The 16,593-nt window shown below is 35.0% G+C and overlaps 1 protein-coding gene across 1 annotated transcript; it reads right to left on the bottom strand.

Annotated features, from left to right (window-relative positions):
- Nucleotides 1-732: 732 nt before the first annotated feature.
- ifngr1a (interferon gamma receptor 1a) lies at nt 733-11,144 on the bottom strand. Its single transcript, NM_001360908.1, has 7 exons — nt 10,813-11,144; nt 5,619-5,751; nt 5,276-5,445; nt 5,048-5,193; nt 3,765-3,933; nt 3,215-3,357; nt 733-1,482 (listed from the first exon to the last, which is right to left on the bottom strand). The coding sequence occupies exons 1-7, from the start codon at nt 10,874-10,876 to the stop codon at nt 1,168-1,170; spliced, it is 1,140 nt and encodes a 379-aa protein (NP_001347837.1). The 5' UTR covers nt 10,877-11,144; the 3' UTR covers nt 733-1,167.
- Nucleotides 11,145-16,593: the final 5,449 nt, after the last annotated feature.

The raw sequence follows: 16,593 nt of genomic DNA on the forward strand, positions 1-16,593 counted from the left end.
AACAACAATACAAGTACTATTTTTCCATAGAATCCCAGTCCGGTTTTAATAAAAACACAATATTGAAAAAAAAAAAAATCAAATGTTTTTTACAAGTGGCACAATATAACTTAATGCAAACTATCAGCTGCCTGTTGCTAGATAGGATGGCTTTATAAAGTGGCTTGTCAGTTCATCATGATGAAAATCTCTTGTCATCTCCCATCATTATGTATTGTGTATAAATGCCATTCACAGGATTGAACAATAAACAACTTTGGCCTCAAAAGTTCCTGTTTTCATCATGGAGTGAGCATGTTGAAGATCTGCTACATGACCACGCTCTAATGTGTTCACGTCGTGTCAGAATTACAGCGAGTGTGAGTTTGAGTTGACGAAAATGTTCACATCTTTGTTGGAAATTGTTATTGCAAGCTGGAAGTGTTTTATAAAAGCTCTGGCATCATACAAAAACAACCAAACCGACAGTGTCTTTAAAAGATGTTTAGTAGCAACTTAAACGCACTACTGTTCAAAGGTTTTGGATCAGTGAGATTTTTTTATGTATTTGAAAAAAGTCTCTTCTGCTCACCAAGGCTGCATTTATTTGATCAAAAATAAAAACAGTAATATTGTGAAATATTACAAATTGAAAATAACTGTTTCCTGTTTGATTACATTTTAAAATGTAATTTATTTCTGTGATCAAAGCTGAATTTTCAGCATCATTACTCCAGTCTTCAGTGTCACATGATCCTGATGAGACGTACGAAAACGCAGCATAATGGCTTAAAGTCACATGACCTGAGCAGCGCTTGTAAAAGATGTTGTACAACTTTGTTCAAAGGCCACAAGATAAGACTCTTGTCTGTCCGCATAGAAGATAAAACTACAGTATGTAGCAAAATATAAGTTGTAATGAACAAATAATGCTCAAAATAGGAATAAAACAATTCCCTGAACTAGTGTAAGAGGAGTTTTTCAAATAAAAGGAGTGCCGTGATGAAGACAAACGGCAAACACGTTTTTCCATTGTGTCACGAACTGGAAAACCTGGGGGAATTCCATTCATGATGCATGTGAGGGCTTGTATTTGTACAAAGAGTCCCATCCCATGTCATGTTCCCGAAACACATCCAGGCGACAGGTACGGGGAATTTGCTGCCTTTACGGTACTTTCCTTCACTTCTAGACCTCTAAAAGCAGTTTGGGTCCGTAACTATCTACCGTATCTCCGGGACTCATCTCCTGTTTTTGTCTGGGAGCATGTGGACAGTCGTAAAAATCCGACAGGTCGCTCTGCTCATCTTCAACGAGGTCATTAGGCCCGTAGGAGCTTTTATCTTCCGAGTCGCCGCTTCCCAGATCCCTGGTATCGGACAATGGTATCAGCGTGGTTTGCTCTTTAGTGTCCTCAGCCGGTTCGATCTGCAAACATGGCTCCACATTATCCGGCACCACATTCAGTGTTTTCGACGGGTGGGATTGTGTTTCATCGAAATCCTACCAAACCAGAAAGAGACCGTTTACAGTCACCCATCTCTGTGCAGGAATGCTGCTGGGTAACACGCTCACATAAAACACACCAGGACACTTCTGACAAATTAAATGCATGGTTTGCCCAAAAACGTATGAATTTCTTTACAAAAGAACATTGAGAACCAAACAACATTTGACAATCCACTGGTGCACATTCATTCATTCATTTTATTTATTTCGGTTTAAGCCCCGGTTTCACAGACAAGGCTTAAGCCTAGTCCCAGACTAAAGTATAAATCTGAGCTGTTTTATCTGAAAGAAACTAGCACTGACAGATCTTGAAATATATCAGTGCCTTTGTTTTGTCTCAAGATGCACACCAGTAATGTTTTTTCTTAGGCATGCTTATAAAAATTACTTAAACGTCCTAATTGAACTATGGCCTAATCCTGGTTTAGTCTAAACCCTGTCTGTGAAACCGGGCCTAAGTAATTTAATTTTAGTACTTAAACTAAAAATTGTTTTGCAATTAATTATTCTTTCCGAGACAACATTTAATATCCTTTTTTATAGTTTTATTTTGTGCTTTTTCATTTGCATTTTTTTATATTGTTTATATATTTGTGTTTAGTTTTAGTTTTATTGCAGATTTAGTAATTTAAGTAGCCTACTTAAATTTGATTTTGTTTCTGTTTGTTTCCGAGACAACATTTATAATTTATACTTTTTTTTCCGTAGTTTAAGATTTTCATTTAATATTTATTTTATTACGTTTTATTTTTATTGCAGTTCTATTTTTAGTAATCATAGTACTTTAATTTTTATTTCAGCGAGCTTCCAAGGCAACATTTTTAGTTCAACCTAATTTCAAGATTTACATCTAATATTTGTTATTTAGTTTTAATGTATTTTTATTGCAGTTTATTTTTAGTAATTATAGTACGTAAACTTTTTTTTTTTTTTTTTTCAGTGAGCTACCAAGAGCATTTTAAGTTTTAGTTTTAGATTTTCCTCTAATATTTAGATTTTATTTTATTTCAGCTTAAATGACCAAAAGCAAATGTTAATCATTTTAGTTAATAACAACACTGATGGTGACTGGTTCTAAACTTTTTTTTTTTTTTTTCAGTGAGCTACCAAGAGCATTTTAAGTTTTAGTTTTAGATTTTCCTCTAATATTTAGATTTTATTTTATTTCAGCTTAAATGACCAAAAGCAAATGTTAATCATTTTAGTTAATAACAACACTGATGGTGACTGGTTCTTTTCTTTTTTAATAGTTTTCTGGAGTATTACATGGATAGTAGTCAACTTTATCCACCTTATTCTTCAATGCGGAAGTAAGCCTATGGGCGAGACTAGCGGTTGATTAGCGGCTATAGGGAAATAACGAGAAGAATAATAAAGTGCAGTAAACGGTAAAACTGTTTGCACTACAAACCAGTGTGGTCATAATTAAGATAATACATTAAAAAAGTATGGTAAGACACACTAATCTGCGATATTAAGCAGCAAAACGAGCGGTTTTGTACAGCTAAAAATAGCTGGATGCGGATGAGACCAGAAGCCAGAGCCATATTTACAAATGCTGTTGATTTTGTGAATACATATGAACATTTTGACGTGTCTTGCGTAAACAGGATTGTGCAGCATTGATGCAAGTAGACAAGTGGAGGCTAATTATAGTAAAAAAAAAAAAAAAAGAGCAAATAATTTTGCATAATGTTTTACTGGAAAAGGTCAAACAGCAACTTACAAAGAAATGCTGGAACATAGAGGGAACTTTCTTCTTCATTTCTGAGTTGCATTTCTTCGCTAACAGCATAATGACGGCAGTTATGAACAGCAGCGTTAAGACAACTCCCAGCACTGGATACACGTACACGGTGACCGGAGGATCTGGATGGAAGAATGAAAAACATCAGCAAATTACATCGTCCTCAGCTGCGCATGTATTTATTGTTGGGTTTATCATTTAATATCCCTTTATAATGCTTGGTTTCTGTTTCAGCTTGGTACCATTGAGCCCATATGTTTTCTCTCATGTATAAAAATATATAATCTGCCTTCAGTATTTTTAATGTAAACTGTGCTTTAATTTACTACCTAATATGTTAGAAGCCAAAAGTTGGGATGCACTTACAAATTCTCTATTATAACTAGCAAATACAATACATAATAAAGTCATAAAAACTACAAAATAATTGCATTTGTCTAATTCAGCTCTGTTCACCTGGATGTTGCATTTCTACTGTTATCTGCCTTGTGAAGTGAATGGAAGACTGTTTGGTTGAAATTGCACTTACAGCTTCTTATGTCTCCTGTGAAACAGCTGCTTCTGGGATTGAAAAACCTCTGTCCGATATTTCCAGTCAGAGTGACGCAGTATTCGCCTCTGTGCTCAGAAAACACAACGGACGTCTCGCATGATGTATTTTGCTTAATTTGACAGGTTTCACAGACTTCATTCATCCCCTGTGGAGAAAACAATAGTTACAACTATTTAAAAGAACAGTTCATACAAAAATAAGCATTTCGTCATTATTTATGCATTCTATTTGACTTGAGATATACTGTACACTACTGTTTAAAGATTTGGGGTCAATAAGATCTGTTTGTTAAATAAAATTAAACTGATCAAAAGTGAGGGAAAACCATAGTTTCCCCAAAAAGAGCACAGCTGTTTTCAACACTGATAATAATAAATGCTTCTTGAGCAGCAAATCAGCATATTATACTGATTTCTGAAGGATCACGTGACACTGAAGACTGGAGTAATGATGCTGAAAATTCAGCTTTGATCACAGCAATAAATTACATTTTACAATATATTCACATAGAAAACAGTTATTTGAAATAATAAAAATATTTCACTTTTTATTTTTTTGGTAATGATTTGAAAATATATAATTAGTTAAATTTGAATCTGTTCCTCAAACGGAGCGATCATATGACTTCAGAAGACTTCAGCTACTTTTATGTTGCATTTTGGTCTTTATTAAAGGGGTCATATGATGCTGCTAAAAAGAACATTATTTTGTGTATTTGGTGTAATGAAATGTGTTTATGCAGTTTAAGGTTCAAAAAACACATTATTTTCTACATACTGTACATTATTGTTTCTCCTCTATGTCCCACCTTTCTGAAACGCGTTGATTTTTACAAAGCTCATCGGTCTGAAAAAAGCGAGGTGTGCTATGGCGGCAGCAACAATACTACAGCGAGAATAAAAGTTACGCCTTCTTTCTTTGCGTGAACATTTGGGCGGCGTTATGCAAATCTTCCCACAGAGCGACGTAGACATGTGGGGGCGTGTTTAAATGAGGCGTTTTAGGAAGGTGTGGCTGACTCTTAACTTTTATAAAGAATATCTCTTTGGATTTGACACTTTAGTCTTTTCTAAATTTCTTTATGCACCAAGAGCTTGTAACACTCCAAAGAGAAAGGAAAAATTGAAATCGCATCATATGACCCCTTTAAAGCTATAAATGATTATAATATAGAAAAAGCTGCTGAAGATTCTTCAAGTGAGGGTTTTTTTGTATTTGGTTGAACTATTACTGCAAGCAGACAGGAAAGTGAAGGTTACCTCGTCTGTTTCGATACAGTATTCCAGATTATCGGTGAGGCCGCGCAGAGCCGGTGAGTTTCTGTACAGCTGAAGAGGGTTGGTGAACTGGACGTGAAGTTTGCCGTCTTTGGGAGAAAGTTTAACCTCAGGAAAATCCAAATAACCTGAACACACAATAGTACAGTTATACTGTCGGCATTTGCTATGATAGATGATATTTCCACTAAAAACACAGGCTAAACTTACACTTAATTTTGGCGGTAGCATATTCATTATAGCTGAAGTCATATGATATGGTCGAATTTGACTTCTCTCCTCCTCGCACAGCCTTCACATTAACAATGTAGCGGTTGTGTGCTGCATTGAACAGCATACTGGATATGTTTAAATTATGATTTTGTGTAAGATTAGAGCTCCTGGAACAAAAATAAGTAAACAGTAAGCTCATGATGGCAGAAAACACTTTCAAACTAAACAAGCTTATGGTTTAACAGTTTTTTTAAAGGATTCACCAGTCATTTAATCAAGATAAAATAAACATTTAGACTTGGTAGCTGTGAAAGATCAGTTTTTTATTCAGATGATTTACCTTTCACTGAAAGAATCTTTCACCTTCACTTGGAAGTAAACGTCTTGATCGAGATCAGGATATTCCCATCGAACTTCAACTCCATAGCTGTCACACTGAATAGACACGTTCGCAGGAGACGGGAGACTCACAGCTAAAAGAGAGACAGAATCACATTATGTTTGATCAATGAGCTCTTTTCTCTCTGTTTGCATTAGTCTGATCACATGATCTCCATGTATTAAAAACATTGCTCATAATTCCCATTCAGAGTACTAATAAAAAAAGACAAAATCTGTTAAGGCATATGTGGGCTAAATTTCAGAAAACAAATAATGAAATATACTTTCTAATATAATGAAAATGAAGCCTGTTTTTAAAACCATTTTTTTTTTGCATTGTAACATTATTCTTAAAAGATAGTTCAGCACATTTCATTGTCAGTAGTACAGTAAAGTAATACAATTCTTGTTTGCTTATAATAATGCCAGAAAAGTGATATACAGTATTCACAAATCGAAAAGTATAATTATTTAGTATTAAGTATACAACATAGTAGTATTTTTATTTATTTATTTTTATTAAATGACTGAATGTACAATGCCATTTAAAATTTTGGAATCTGTAATATTTTTTATGTTTTTGAAAGACGCATCTTCTGCTCACCAAGGCTGCATTTATTTGAAAGAAAAAAAAAACAATACATTAAAAGCAGTAATATTGTGAAATATTATTAGAAATTAAAATAATTGTTTTCTGTGTGAATATATTGTAAAATGTAATTTATTGCTGTGATCAAAGCTGTATTTTCAGCATCATTACTCCAGTCTTCAGTGTCACATGATCTTCAAAAATCAATCTAATATGCTGATTTGCTTAAATTGTAATAATGTTGAAAACATTTGTGCTGCTTCATTTTTTCAGGATTCTTTGATGAATAGAAAGTTCAAACGAACAGCATTTATTTGAAATCTTTCATAACATTAAAGTCTTTACTGTCACTTTTGATCAATTCAATGTGTCCTTGAGTATTACTTTCTTTAAAAAAAAAGAACTACTGACCCTATAACAGTAATGAACATTAGTGTTTTTTCTTTGTTTTTCATGTAATAATTCTGTCCTTGAAAAGGAAATTTTCATTACTGTATTGCAGTTATAACAATAAGAGTGCTTTTTCATCACAAAGAAATGTGAACTAGAGAGTAATGTCCCAATAACTAAAAACCTTAATGGACTTAAAATACGCTTAATTTTCTTCATGTATGCTAATCATTTCTTTTCTTTTTTAACCATCATCTCATATTCTTTTTTTTAATCTAAACAGCCACAGTTACAGCGATTCCTGTTGTATTGGTTCGGACTGGCCTGACAACACTATCAATGCTGTCTGTTGAGATAGTATGAACAAGGCAAGCCTTTACAGGGTTCATGTCCCATGGTGACCCTCCCCAGCGCTCTCTCTTCTCATGGTAAACACAACACATATCAAAACCATCTTCCCTTCCCTTCCTGCTGGCTCTACTCTCCAAACACCCACGCACACACACGCTCACACTTGCCGTTTGTTAACAGATGCCATTTAACCTGTCACGCACACTGCTATTACCATCGACCAGTGCCAGTTTCTGTCTGATATCAACTTTGTAGAGTATTTTGGACTTTGCACTGCTTTTATATTCAGATGTGTTTTAAACCCCTATAAAGTTGACACTCAAAACCTGTTTAACGTCTCTTATGTGACATATTGAAGAGCATTTAGCATTGTAATGTAATGTGTGGCAGTCGTTTGATTCTCCTGACTCTTTTTCTTCTTTATTATTATTTTTTTTACTTTTTTTATGTCTTGTCAGATACAGGCTCTTTTATGAGAACAAAGAAAGTTTTTGAAAAAACTGAATGTAAAAAAAAGTATCACGATTTCCACAAAAATAATGAAGCTAACTCTTTTTTAACACTGATGATGATAATAATAAGAGGAAATGTACTCGAGCAACAAATCAGCAAATTAGAATGATTTCTGAATGATCATGTGACACTGAAGTATGGAAGCCCGTTACCACCACTGAATAAAAAATAAAACAAGGTAATTAACCCTTCGCAGGGGGCTTGATTGACAGGCGATCTGACCAATCATAACGCTGAATCCGCCCTTTTGTCCGACAAACAAATCAGACAGGAGAGTAGATTAACGTCGGTGGACTTAAACTTGAAAAATGCTGTGTACTGACGTCTTTCCACAGTTGAAACAAGACACCTTCTGTTGTTTATTTCATGCTATAACTAGTAAAGAGGAAGAGATGATCGGTTCACGTGTGCCGCTTGAGGCAATACAGCGATATGTAGCAACAACAAAACTGTATTCATTGTTGGAATACATTGTTGGAAAATGACAAATTTTGAAAGTTGAGAGTCCTAAGACCTTGTTTCTTACCAGAAGAAACCTGTCTTGTCTGTCGGCGCGTTGTCAGTTTCCTCTTTGTTCATGCTATAACTAGTAAAGAGGAAGAGATGATCGGTTCACATGTGCCGCCCGCTTGAGGCAATACAGCGATCTGTAGCAACAACAAAACTGTATTCATTGTTGGAATACATTGTTGGAAAATGACAAATTTTGAAAGTTGAGAGTCCTAAGACCTTGTTTCTTACCAGAAGAAACCTGTCTTGTCTGTCGGCGCGTTGTCAGTTTCCTCTTTGCTCTCTCCTCTGTACTGCGTGAGAACACGATGTGTAGTGTGAGAGCGACATGGCTTGTCAAACATAGCAACAGTAACTAAGGGGGTGCGTCTTAGCAAAGGGTCAATTGCAAGTTTTCATTTTACAATTCTGACTTTTTTTTCTCTCGCAGCTGCATTATATAAACTCACAATTCTGACTTTATTTCTCAGAACTGCGCTCTGAGAATCTCGCATTCTGATTTTTTTTTCTCACAGTTGCAAGTTTATGAGAAAGCCAGAATTGCGAATTTATTTCTCAGAATTGCTAGTTTATATCACTATCAATGCCAAATTTATATCATGTAATTCTCAAAAAAAGTCGCAATTACCGACTATTTTATTATTTATTTAATACAATTATTTATTAATTTTATTATTAATAAAAAGTTTTTATTTTTTATTCAGTGGCAGAAACGGACTTCCATACTAAAAACTGGAGTAATGATGCTGAAAATTCAGCTTTGCATCACAGGAATAAATTACATTTTAAAACATATTCACATAGAAAACAGTAATTTTAAAATGTAATAATATTTCACAATATTACTGTTTTTACTGTATTTCTGATCTCATAAACACAGTGTTGGTGAGACTTCTATATTAAAAAAAATCTTACCATCTCCAAAGAAGATAAATGTTTTCATGAGTGATTTGATTTGATTAGCTTCATAAGTCATTAGTCATATGGGCGACTTTTACAGTGTTTTGTGTGTATGTGTGTGTGTGTGTGTGTGTGTGCACTGAAAAAAAATGATTCATTGAATTTACTAAAAACAATTTTAAGGTAAGTGGTTGCAATCAATTTATTTCAGCTACATTTAAATAAACAAATTTAATTGACTAACTTTCAACACGTTTTTTTTTTAAATGTAGCTAAAATAAATTGTTTGCAACCACTTACCTTAAAAAAATTTAGTATCATTTTTTTCAGTGTGTGTATGAGTGTCTGATGAAGCTCTCAGACTCGTTTGCCTAGTTTTTACTATTGACCATTAACCATCACTGAGAAGACAAGTGACAAGAACACAAATACACACAAACCCGCCCCTTTCTCACTTTATCACTGGCATTATATTCTGAGAAATCGCAGTGTAAAACAGGATCTGTGGTGTCAATCACTGCCATCTCTGTCAATCTTAATCTTCGTTTTGTTAAAGTGCAAACCAGACACCTATAGACTCCAACTTCCTTAAAGGTCCCCTGAAATGCTTAGAAACACGCAGCGTTACTCTATGTGTTGACGTCATTTTAACTAACACCCAAAAAACTTTAATTTTGATTTCATGGGGACTTTAAGACCTTCTGAGAACTCCAACCCAACAAGCTTCCCAAAAACAAAGTTGTAATGAGATTACAACAACGGATATTACAACATTCAGAGAAAAAATGTTTGACTCACAGGACCGAGCTGTTGCATTACTTGCAGCCTTTTTAAATGGGGCTAAAATTAGGTTAAAAATTAATTACGACTGAAATCAGATCTCTTTGTGTAGTCGAATAATTTACTCTATCTAAATGGAGTCATTTTACATCTGCTTTAACAGCCTCACAATCACATCAGCAACTTCTTATCACATTCATATATTCAGTCTAATCAGATTGATTCATAAGTCAGCTGTGATATGCTTGAACTTTGACCTGCTTTATTGATTTAGTTCATACGTATGTGGAGTACAGTACGTGATTGTCGTGATCGTATTTCTGTCCAGACGTTCACGGATCTCTTTAGTGAAGCACACTTTAAACTATGAATGAGAGGAATGTGTGAAATGTTAAATGTGACCGACAGGACTGACAGTAAAGAGCTGGGTTTGCATCCCTCTTGTTGAGTTTTGACACACCTGCCTTCAGGATTAATCTCAGATGTCAGTGCAATAAAAACTGACACCTGCACCAGGCCTTTGGACCTACGCTCTTATCACGGAAAACAACTCTAAATGCACAGATAGCAACTCTAAAAGCATAGAAAGTGTTAAAACAGTTTACATTTGGTAAACACTTTTATCCAACACAACATACACCGTGCGAACATATTTCAGTCAGTTCTTGCATTCCCTGGGAACTGAACCCATGACCTTGGCGTTGGGCTGCCATAAGATTCTGAAAAGATTCAGAAATTAAAGTAATGTAATGTTATCATGAAAATGAAATAGAGAAATATCTACCAGTGTGTGTTGACTTAGCCTTCCTTATATGAAAACTAAAACATTTTAATGCTGTGCCATCCTGCTTCACATGCACCAACCAAACATATCTGTGTTCAGCCCAACATAAACTTTAGTCATTAATTATCAACATTTATGAAATATTTAGTGATAGGTCTGTTTCCTCCAAAAATTCAAGTGTCTAAATAAATAAAAAATATTAATTGATAATAATAATAATAAACATTTAATAAATATATATTTAAAAATTTTAAATATATTAAATTTATATTATACTACTACTATACTACCAAAAAATAAATAAATAAATACATAAATAAGATAAAATCATCTTACCCTCTGAGGCGGATTTTTGGATCAGGATCAAGACAGTGACACTGATATAGATCTGTGTCCGCATTATTGCCAGCGAGTTTCAATCCAGTATTCACATATTATAAAAAGTGTTAATCCTGTCGAAATTAGTGTTCTCCAAATGTAGTGAACCCCATTTTCGTTCAGTTCTGTATTGTTACAGAGCTACATGAGACAGTGAGGCAGCGCGAGAGTTTCCGAGGAAGCGGCGCTCTTCAGGGAAATGACGTGCGTCTCGCGCACTCCCTCAGGCACGACAAAGGTGTTTACAGGTAGCTTCAGGTAACTCATTCACTCACTCACTCACTACACTGAACTTTCCGCTTGTTGAGGCTTGACTTAAACTCTTCTGAAAGAATTAGCCTACAGTTATGAATCAGTATCGTTAAATTTGCAATGCGGAAGGTTTTACCTTCATTTATTTAATGTCCTCATAGGATCAGATTTCAGCTCTCGGTTTAAAATATTATAGTGCCATCTGATGTTATATCACTGTATTACATTTCAGATATACTGTACATTGAAATCTATCTATCTATCTATCTATCCCCATCTGTGAGTCCTTGATTCTCAATAATAAGCATCTACATGTATTCACTGGTATGCATTTTATTGCAAATACTGTTGCAATGCAAACTATTGAAGAATATTAGGCTAACCGAGATTTGTCATTTGCGCTTAAATATTGTTGCTCTTTTGTTAGTTTTGACTGCTTTTATTGTCCTCATTTGTAAGTCGCTTTGGATAAATGTAAATATTCTGAAATGATGTAGAGAACAGGATCAGGACATGATGCCATCCTCATATAAGCGTCACAGCTCAATATGTCAGAACTTGTGCACTAAACGCAAGGCCAAGGCTCCTCGTTTAACCTGGTCTGGCATCCATGAGAGCTGTGCATCAGACGGAGAGCGAGATTACTCTAGACTGGCGACTGACCCTTCACCTCTGGATCTGAACTTTTCTTCACTTAGCCTATATAACACATCAGAGCTGGATCTGTCTGGAACAGACTAAAACTGAGCAGAAAATCACTTGAAGGTGATTTTGTGTGCATGTGGGGGTGCTTGTTGAATGTTTTTACTTGTTTAATTTGCAGTATTTATTTACCACAAATAGGATTTCAATTTGAGTGTTGGCATTACATTGAACAGATGCATTTATATTAAATACAACTGATAAAACTAGGAAACACACTCATTTATATGAAAACATTATAATGCACAGCAGGGTTTGACTAAATATTTAGCTTCAAAAAAGAGAGCAGGCAACAGTCCAAACAAGCTCATTCAGTAAAATTACTTCTCAATGCTATATGAACAATAACAAAATAGAATATTTAAAATGTTTTTTTAAAAAGGAGCTCACCAATGCATTTATTTGACCAACAATACAGTAAAACTGTAAATGAACTGTTTTCTATCTGAATGTTTAAAATATAGTTTATTCCAAAGCTGAAGTTTCACCAGCCATTACTCCTGTGTTCAATGTCACATGATCCTTCAGAAATCATTGTCAATCTGTTATATCATTATAAATGTCTTTACTGTCACTTTTGAACAACTGAATGTGTCCTTGTTGCATAAAAGTATTAATTTCTTTAAAAAACAAACAAACTGTTAGATCATGCCTTCACACCAGATAATTACGATCCAGCCCCAGATGCCAGATCCTGTCAGAAAATATCTGTTTTGTCTGGAAACAGTCAGCAAAATTGCTTAAAACCCAAAACCTGTTGATAGCAAGTCTTGTCTGGTACCCAAAATAGCCCAAACTGTATTAACAGTCTTCTGTCAGCCAAGAAGTTGACTGAGTAAAGCCAGAGAAGAGCAGAAGCAAGAGACCAAATGATGATGATAAAAAAGGAGCAGAGTTTAGTTGTGTATGTTTCAGACTTCGTCTGACCAGCACAAATCCAACAAGTACTGTTATACCAAACTGATTCACAACAACATCCTATAACCTCGAGTTTCCATCAACATCGTACCTCTTATTCATGAAGACAAACAGCTCTTGAAACACACAGTCATAAGACTAAACAGCAATGGAAAATAATATAATACAAAAAATTACTAATCCGTTAATGAATCAATGAAATGAGTATACAAATGGCTAATGATTATTATAAATGATTATATGATTAAATGCAATAATAAAAATGATTAAATGATAAATGATTGTAAATGTAAATGAACAAATAAATTAATATAAAAGAACACAACACAAATGCATGGTTACTCTCTTAAAGCAAAACACACAATTTGCATTTTTAGAATTCTCAGATCCTTCAAAACAAAAAACTCTTATTGACCCCACATTTGGAACAGTATTGTATAACTTTTGGATATATCTTTCTCAAAAATTAAAGAAAAACGTTATCTTTGGATACAAGGTTGAATGAATAGGTTTGATGAATGCTGCAACAACAATAATCAAACTCATACAAACCCCACTCATTACATTGCCTGCAGACTGAAGCGGCCTGTAGGAAAGTGCTGTGTTCGTCACATGTAGCTGGACAGGTCAAGCATCAAGAGTACAACAACGATAACACAAATCAGCTACTAAGATGAGTAAGTTAACAGTCAGGTATTAAGATGAAACCCTGAAGTGCCGATCAAACGAACACAGACATAAACACAAGCACAAAGAAACAGAAAGCGGTGAGTTAAGCCTCTTAAAGCGTTACAGCTGCTGTGCTTTGAGGAAGCAGATGTGGAGTGAATGTGATCGCTGGACAAACAAGGTGACAGGTGCACCGGCGCAAGGAGACGCTCATGTGGCTGCAAGCTCATCATGTGCATTTCTGCACCACTGTGTCACTAAAAGGAAATGTTTGAGGCAAATATACCTGCTTTCAATAGACCACTTCATCTTGTGTGAGAGCACAGGATTTTAAACAGTTTTTTCAGAAGTATTATTAAAGGAACTGTTTGTCCAAAAATGAAAAATTTTGAAAATGTATTCTTTCTCAGGCCATCTCAGATAAAGATGAGTTTGTTTCTTCATCAGAACAAATTTGGAGAAATGTAGCATAGCATCACTTGTTCACCAGTGGATCCTCTGTAGTGAATGGGTGCCGTCAGAATCCAGAGTCCAAACAGCTGATAAAACCATCACAGTAACCCACAAGTAATCCACACATCTCCAGTCCATCCATTACTGTCTTGTGAAGCAAAAAGCTGCATGTTTGTAAGAAACAAATCCATCAAGACATTTTTTCATTTTTTTCCCAGCTAAAATATGATTCCTAATTCCATAATATATTTTTTAAATAAGGACAAAAATAACATAAGCAGGGTTTTATTTTATTTGTACTTGCTTACATTTAAACACACAAAATAAATAATTCCTCTTTCTCTCTAATAAATAAAACACACACACACATGCACACACACACTCCGCCCCATTTGCTTCTATAATACCCTTTTACACAGAAAAGCCACTGCAGATCTTCAAATAGCTGCAATATGTTGAGAGCTCAGCGGTTGTTCTGACCTCCAGCAAAACACGGGTCAAGGGCACACAAACACTAACAAATCCCTGCCAAATGTCTCCACCCTCCCTTAATGCCCTTCATACAAGCATCATCACACATGCATTCACATGCAGTAGCTGGATCACTGATATAAAAATGAGTCTCAAATGTTCTGAATAAACTTTATTTTTCATTTCCAGGACGTGCTGCTGTTGGGAGGAATGAGTGCACACGGGCAGAAAGAATCAACATGATGGCGTTTCATTCACAGAGACCCACGCTGCACTAATTACGTGTCTTTGAGGGAAACTCCCCGTTATCATCCCAGATCCCTCACAACTAGGCAATCAGCATCCCAAAAGTGTGTCCTCGAATCAGCTTCATGATCGTCACAACACCAGCTGAACCTCACTGCGGCCATCAAACAATCTTCATGAAAACGGTAATGAAAACAACATTTAGACATTTTGCTGAAGACAATCTGAGTGCTTTCTTCATACAAAACTCACTGTTATCAGATTCATAATTTTCATTTGGTTGCTGACTGCAAGAGTGAACTTATTAAAAGTTTTAAATATCCTACGATACATCAAACTGATACACACTATATAGCAAATCTCAACTGCGATGTTGTTTACACTGTCGCAAAATATATTATCGGCCAGCTCTTTATATAAAAATATATAAGCATGTCCAACTTTATCCAGATACATACAGTGCAATATATACTACATAGCAACACTACTTGGTAGCTTAAGTATTATTGCAAAATGTAAACTGTATTATCACTCGGCTCTAATCTGCACCTGTGAGGCATGAAGATATTATATATAAATATATGCTTTGAAACAATGAGTATTGTGAAAAGCACTATATAAATAAATGTAACTTGACTTATTTATCTAGAGACCAGCATATCACATAAATGGAGACTTGACTTTTGACTTGTGCCAGAAGAGGTCAAAAGCTACAAATATACAAATATAGCATAAAAATATTTAAAAATCTGAGATGTAATTTTTTTTCTTATTCACCTTTCCCTGCACAGCTCAAATAAATAAAAATTGTTCTGGAAAAATGGCAAAATCATACACACACTTACACACACACACACACACACACACATGAATGTTGTTGAGACAGATGTCCAGTCTAACAGATGTTTTGTGAATGTTTATCCTGATTTAAAAAGAGAAAATAAAGCTCTACTAAAATTTAATTAACAGACAGAAATGACGTGAAATTAAGCAAACGAGAAGGAGATCTGATTATTTTTTATCCTCCAATACAAATCAAATACTTCTTATCTTTAGTAGACACATAATTATCCACATACATTTTTTTTGCAGCAGAAAAACATTGTGTAGTTTTTATATAAATTATATAAACAACTAAAAAAAATATATATATATATATATATATATATAATAGTCGTATATGTCATTCTCAGTTTTTTTCATAACTGCTTGAAAACAGCTTGAAACAGATCCAGATAAATGAACTTGATGTCATTTGCATGGAGAGACAAAGATATTAATGTAGAATTAAGGACAGTGTGTGTAAATCTTCAGTAAAAGTGGTTGCGTAACAGAACGCAGTATTTCTAGCAATAAGGCCGAGAGAGTGAAAGCACAAATGAAGACTTTATATTACGGCTTAAAATCCGAGACAAGGGCATAACAGCGTCACTGAGCTCCCTCAACAGATTCTCTCTTTATTTGAATTTGATATTTGAAAAAGAAATAAAGAACCCATAGTGAAATGCTGACTGTTCACATTAAAGCGCTTTACTGACAGCATGAAATGATGGTGGTGTCACCTCAGCGGATTCTCTGAAACATTTGATTAGCAGATTGGGTCATTTCCTGTCTGAATGTAGTTTCAGAGATGATCAATGTGCTCTTCTCGTGACTCAGATTCAGACTCTGGTCTGGGTCAGCGCTGGTCTGGCCTGGTCTGGGCTGGAGTGGGAGGAGAGCGGTGACCCCGTTTTGTGTCTGACATGGCAAAGCCTCATGCCATGTGTGTGTGTGATTAAGTGTGTGTGAAAGGCTAACGTGTCGGGTTAGGATTAGCAATGAACATGAAGCTGGGTGACACATGAAACACACAAGATGAATAACTGAAGGCAAAAGGTGCTGCAGTTCAGGGTTATTATACTTTAGATATTTCAAGGAAGTTTTATGTCTGTTCTATGTTTTCAATTCACTCTGTTAGCGTTTTCCAATGTTTTTCTAGTTTCAGTTTAATTTTAGATTTACATTATATTTTATAAATAATTGTTC

This window comes from Sinocyclocheilus rhinocerous, unplaced genomic scaffold (genome assembly GCF_001515625.1).
Source record: "Sinocyclocheilus rhinocerous isolate Xijiao unplaced genomic scaffold, SAMN03320098_v1.1 scaffold313, whole genome shotgun sequence".
Taxonomy (NCBI): domain Eukaryota; kingdom Metazoa; phylum Chordata; class Actinopteri; order Cypriniformes; family Cyprinidae; genus Sinocyclocheilus; species Sinocyclocheilus rhinocerous.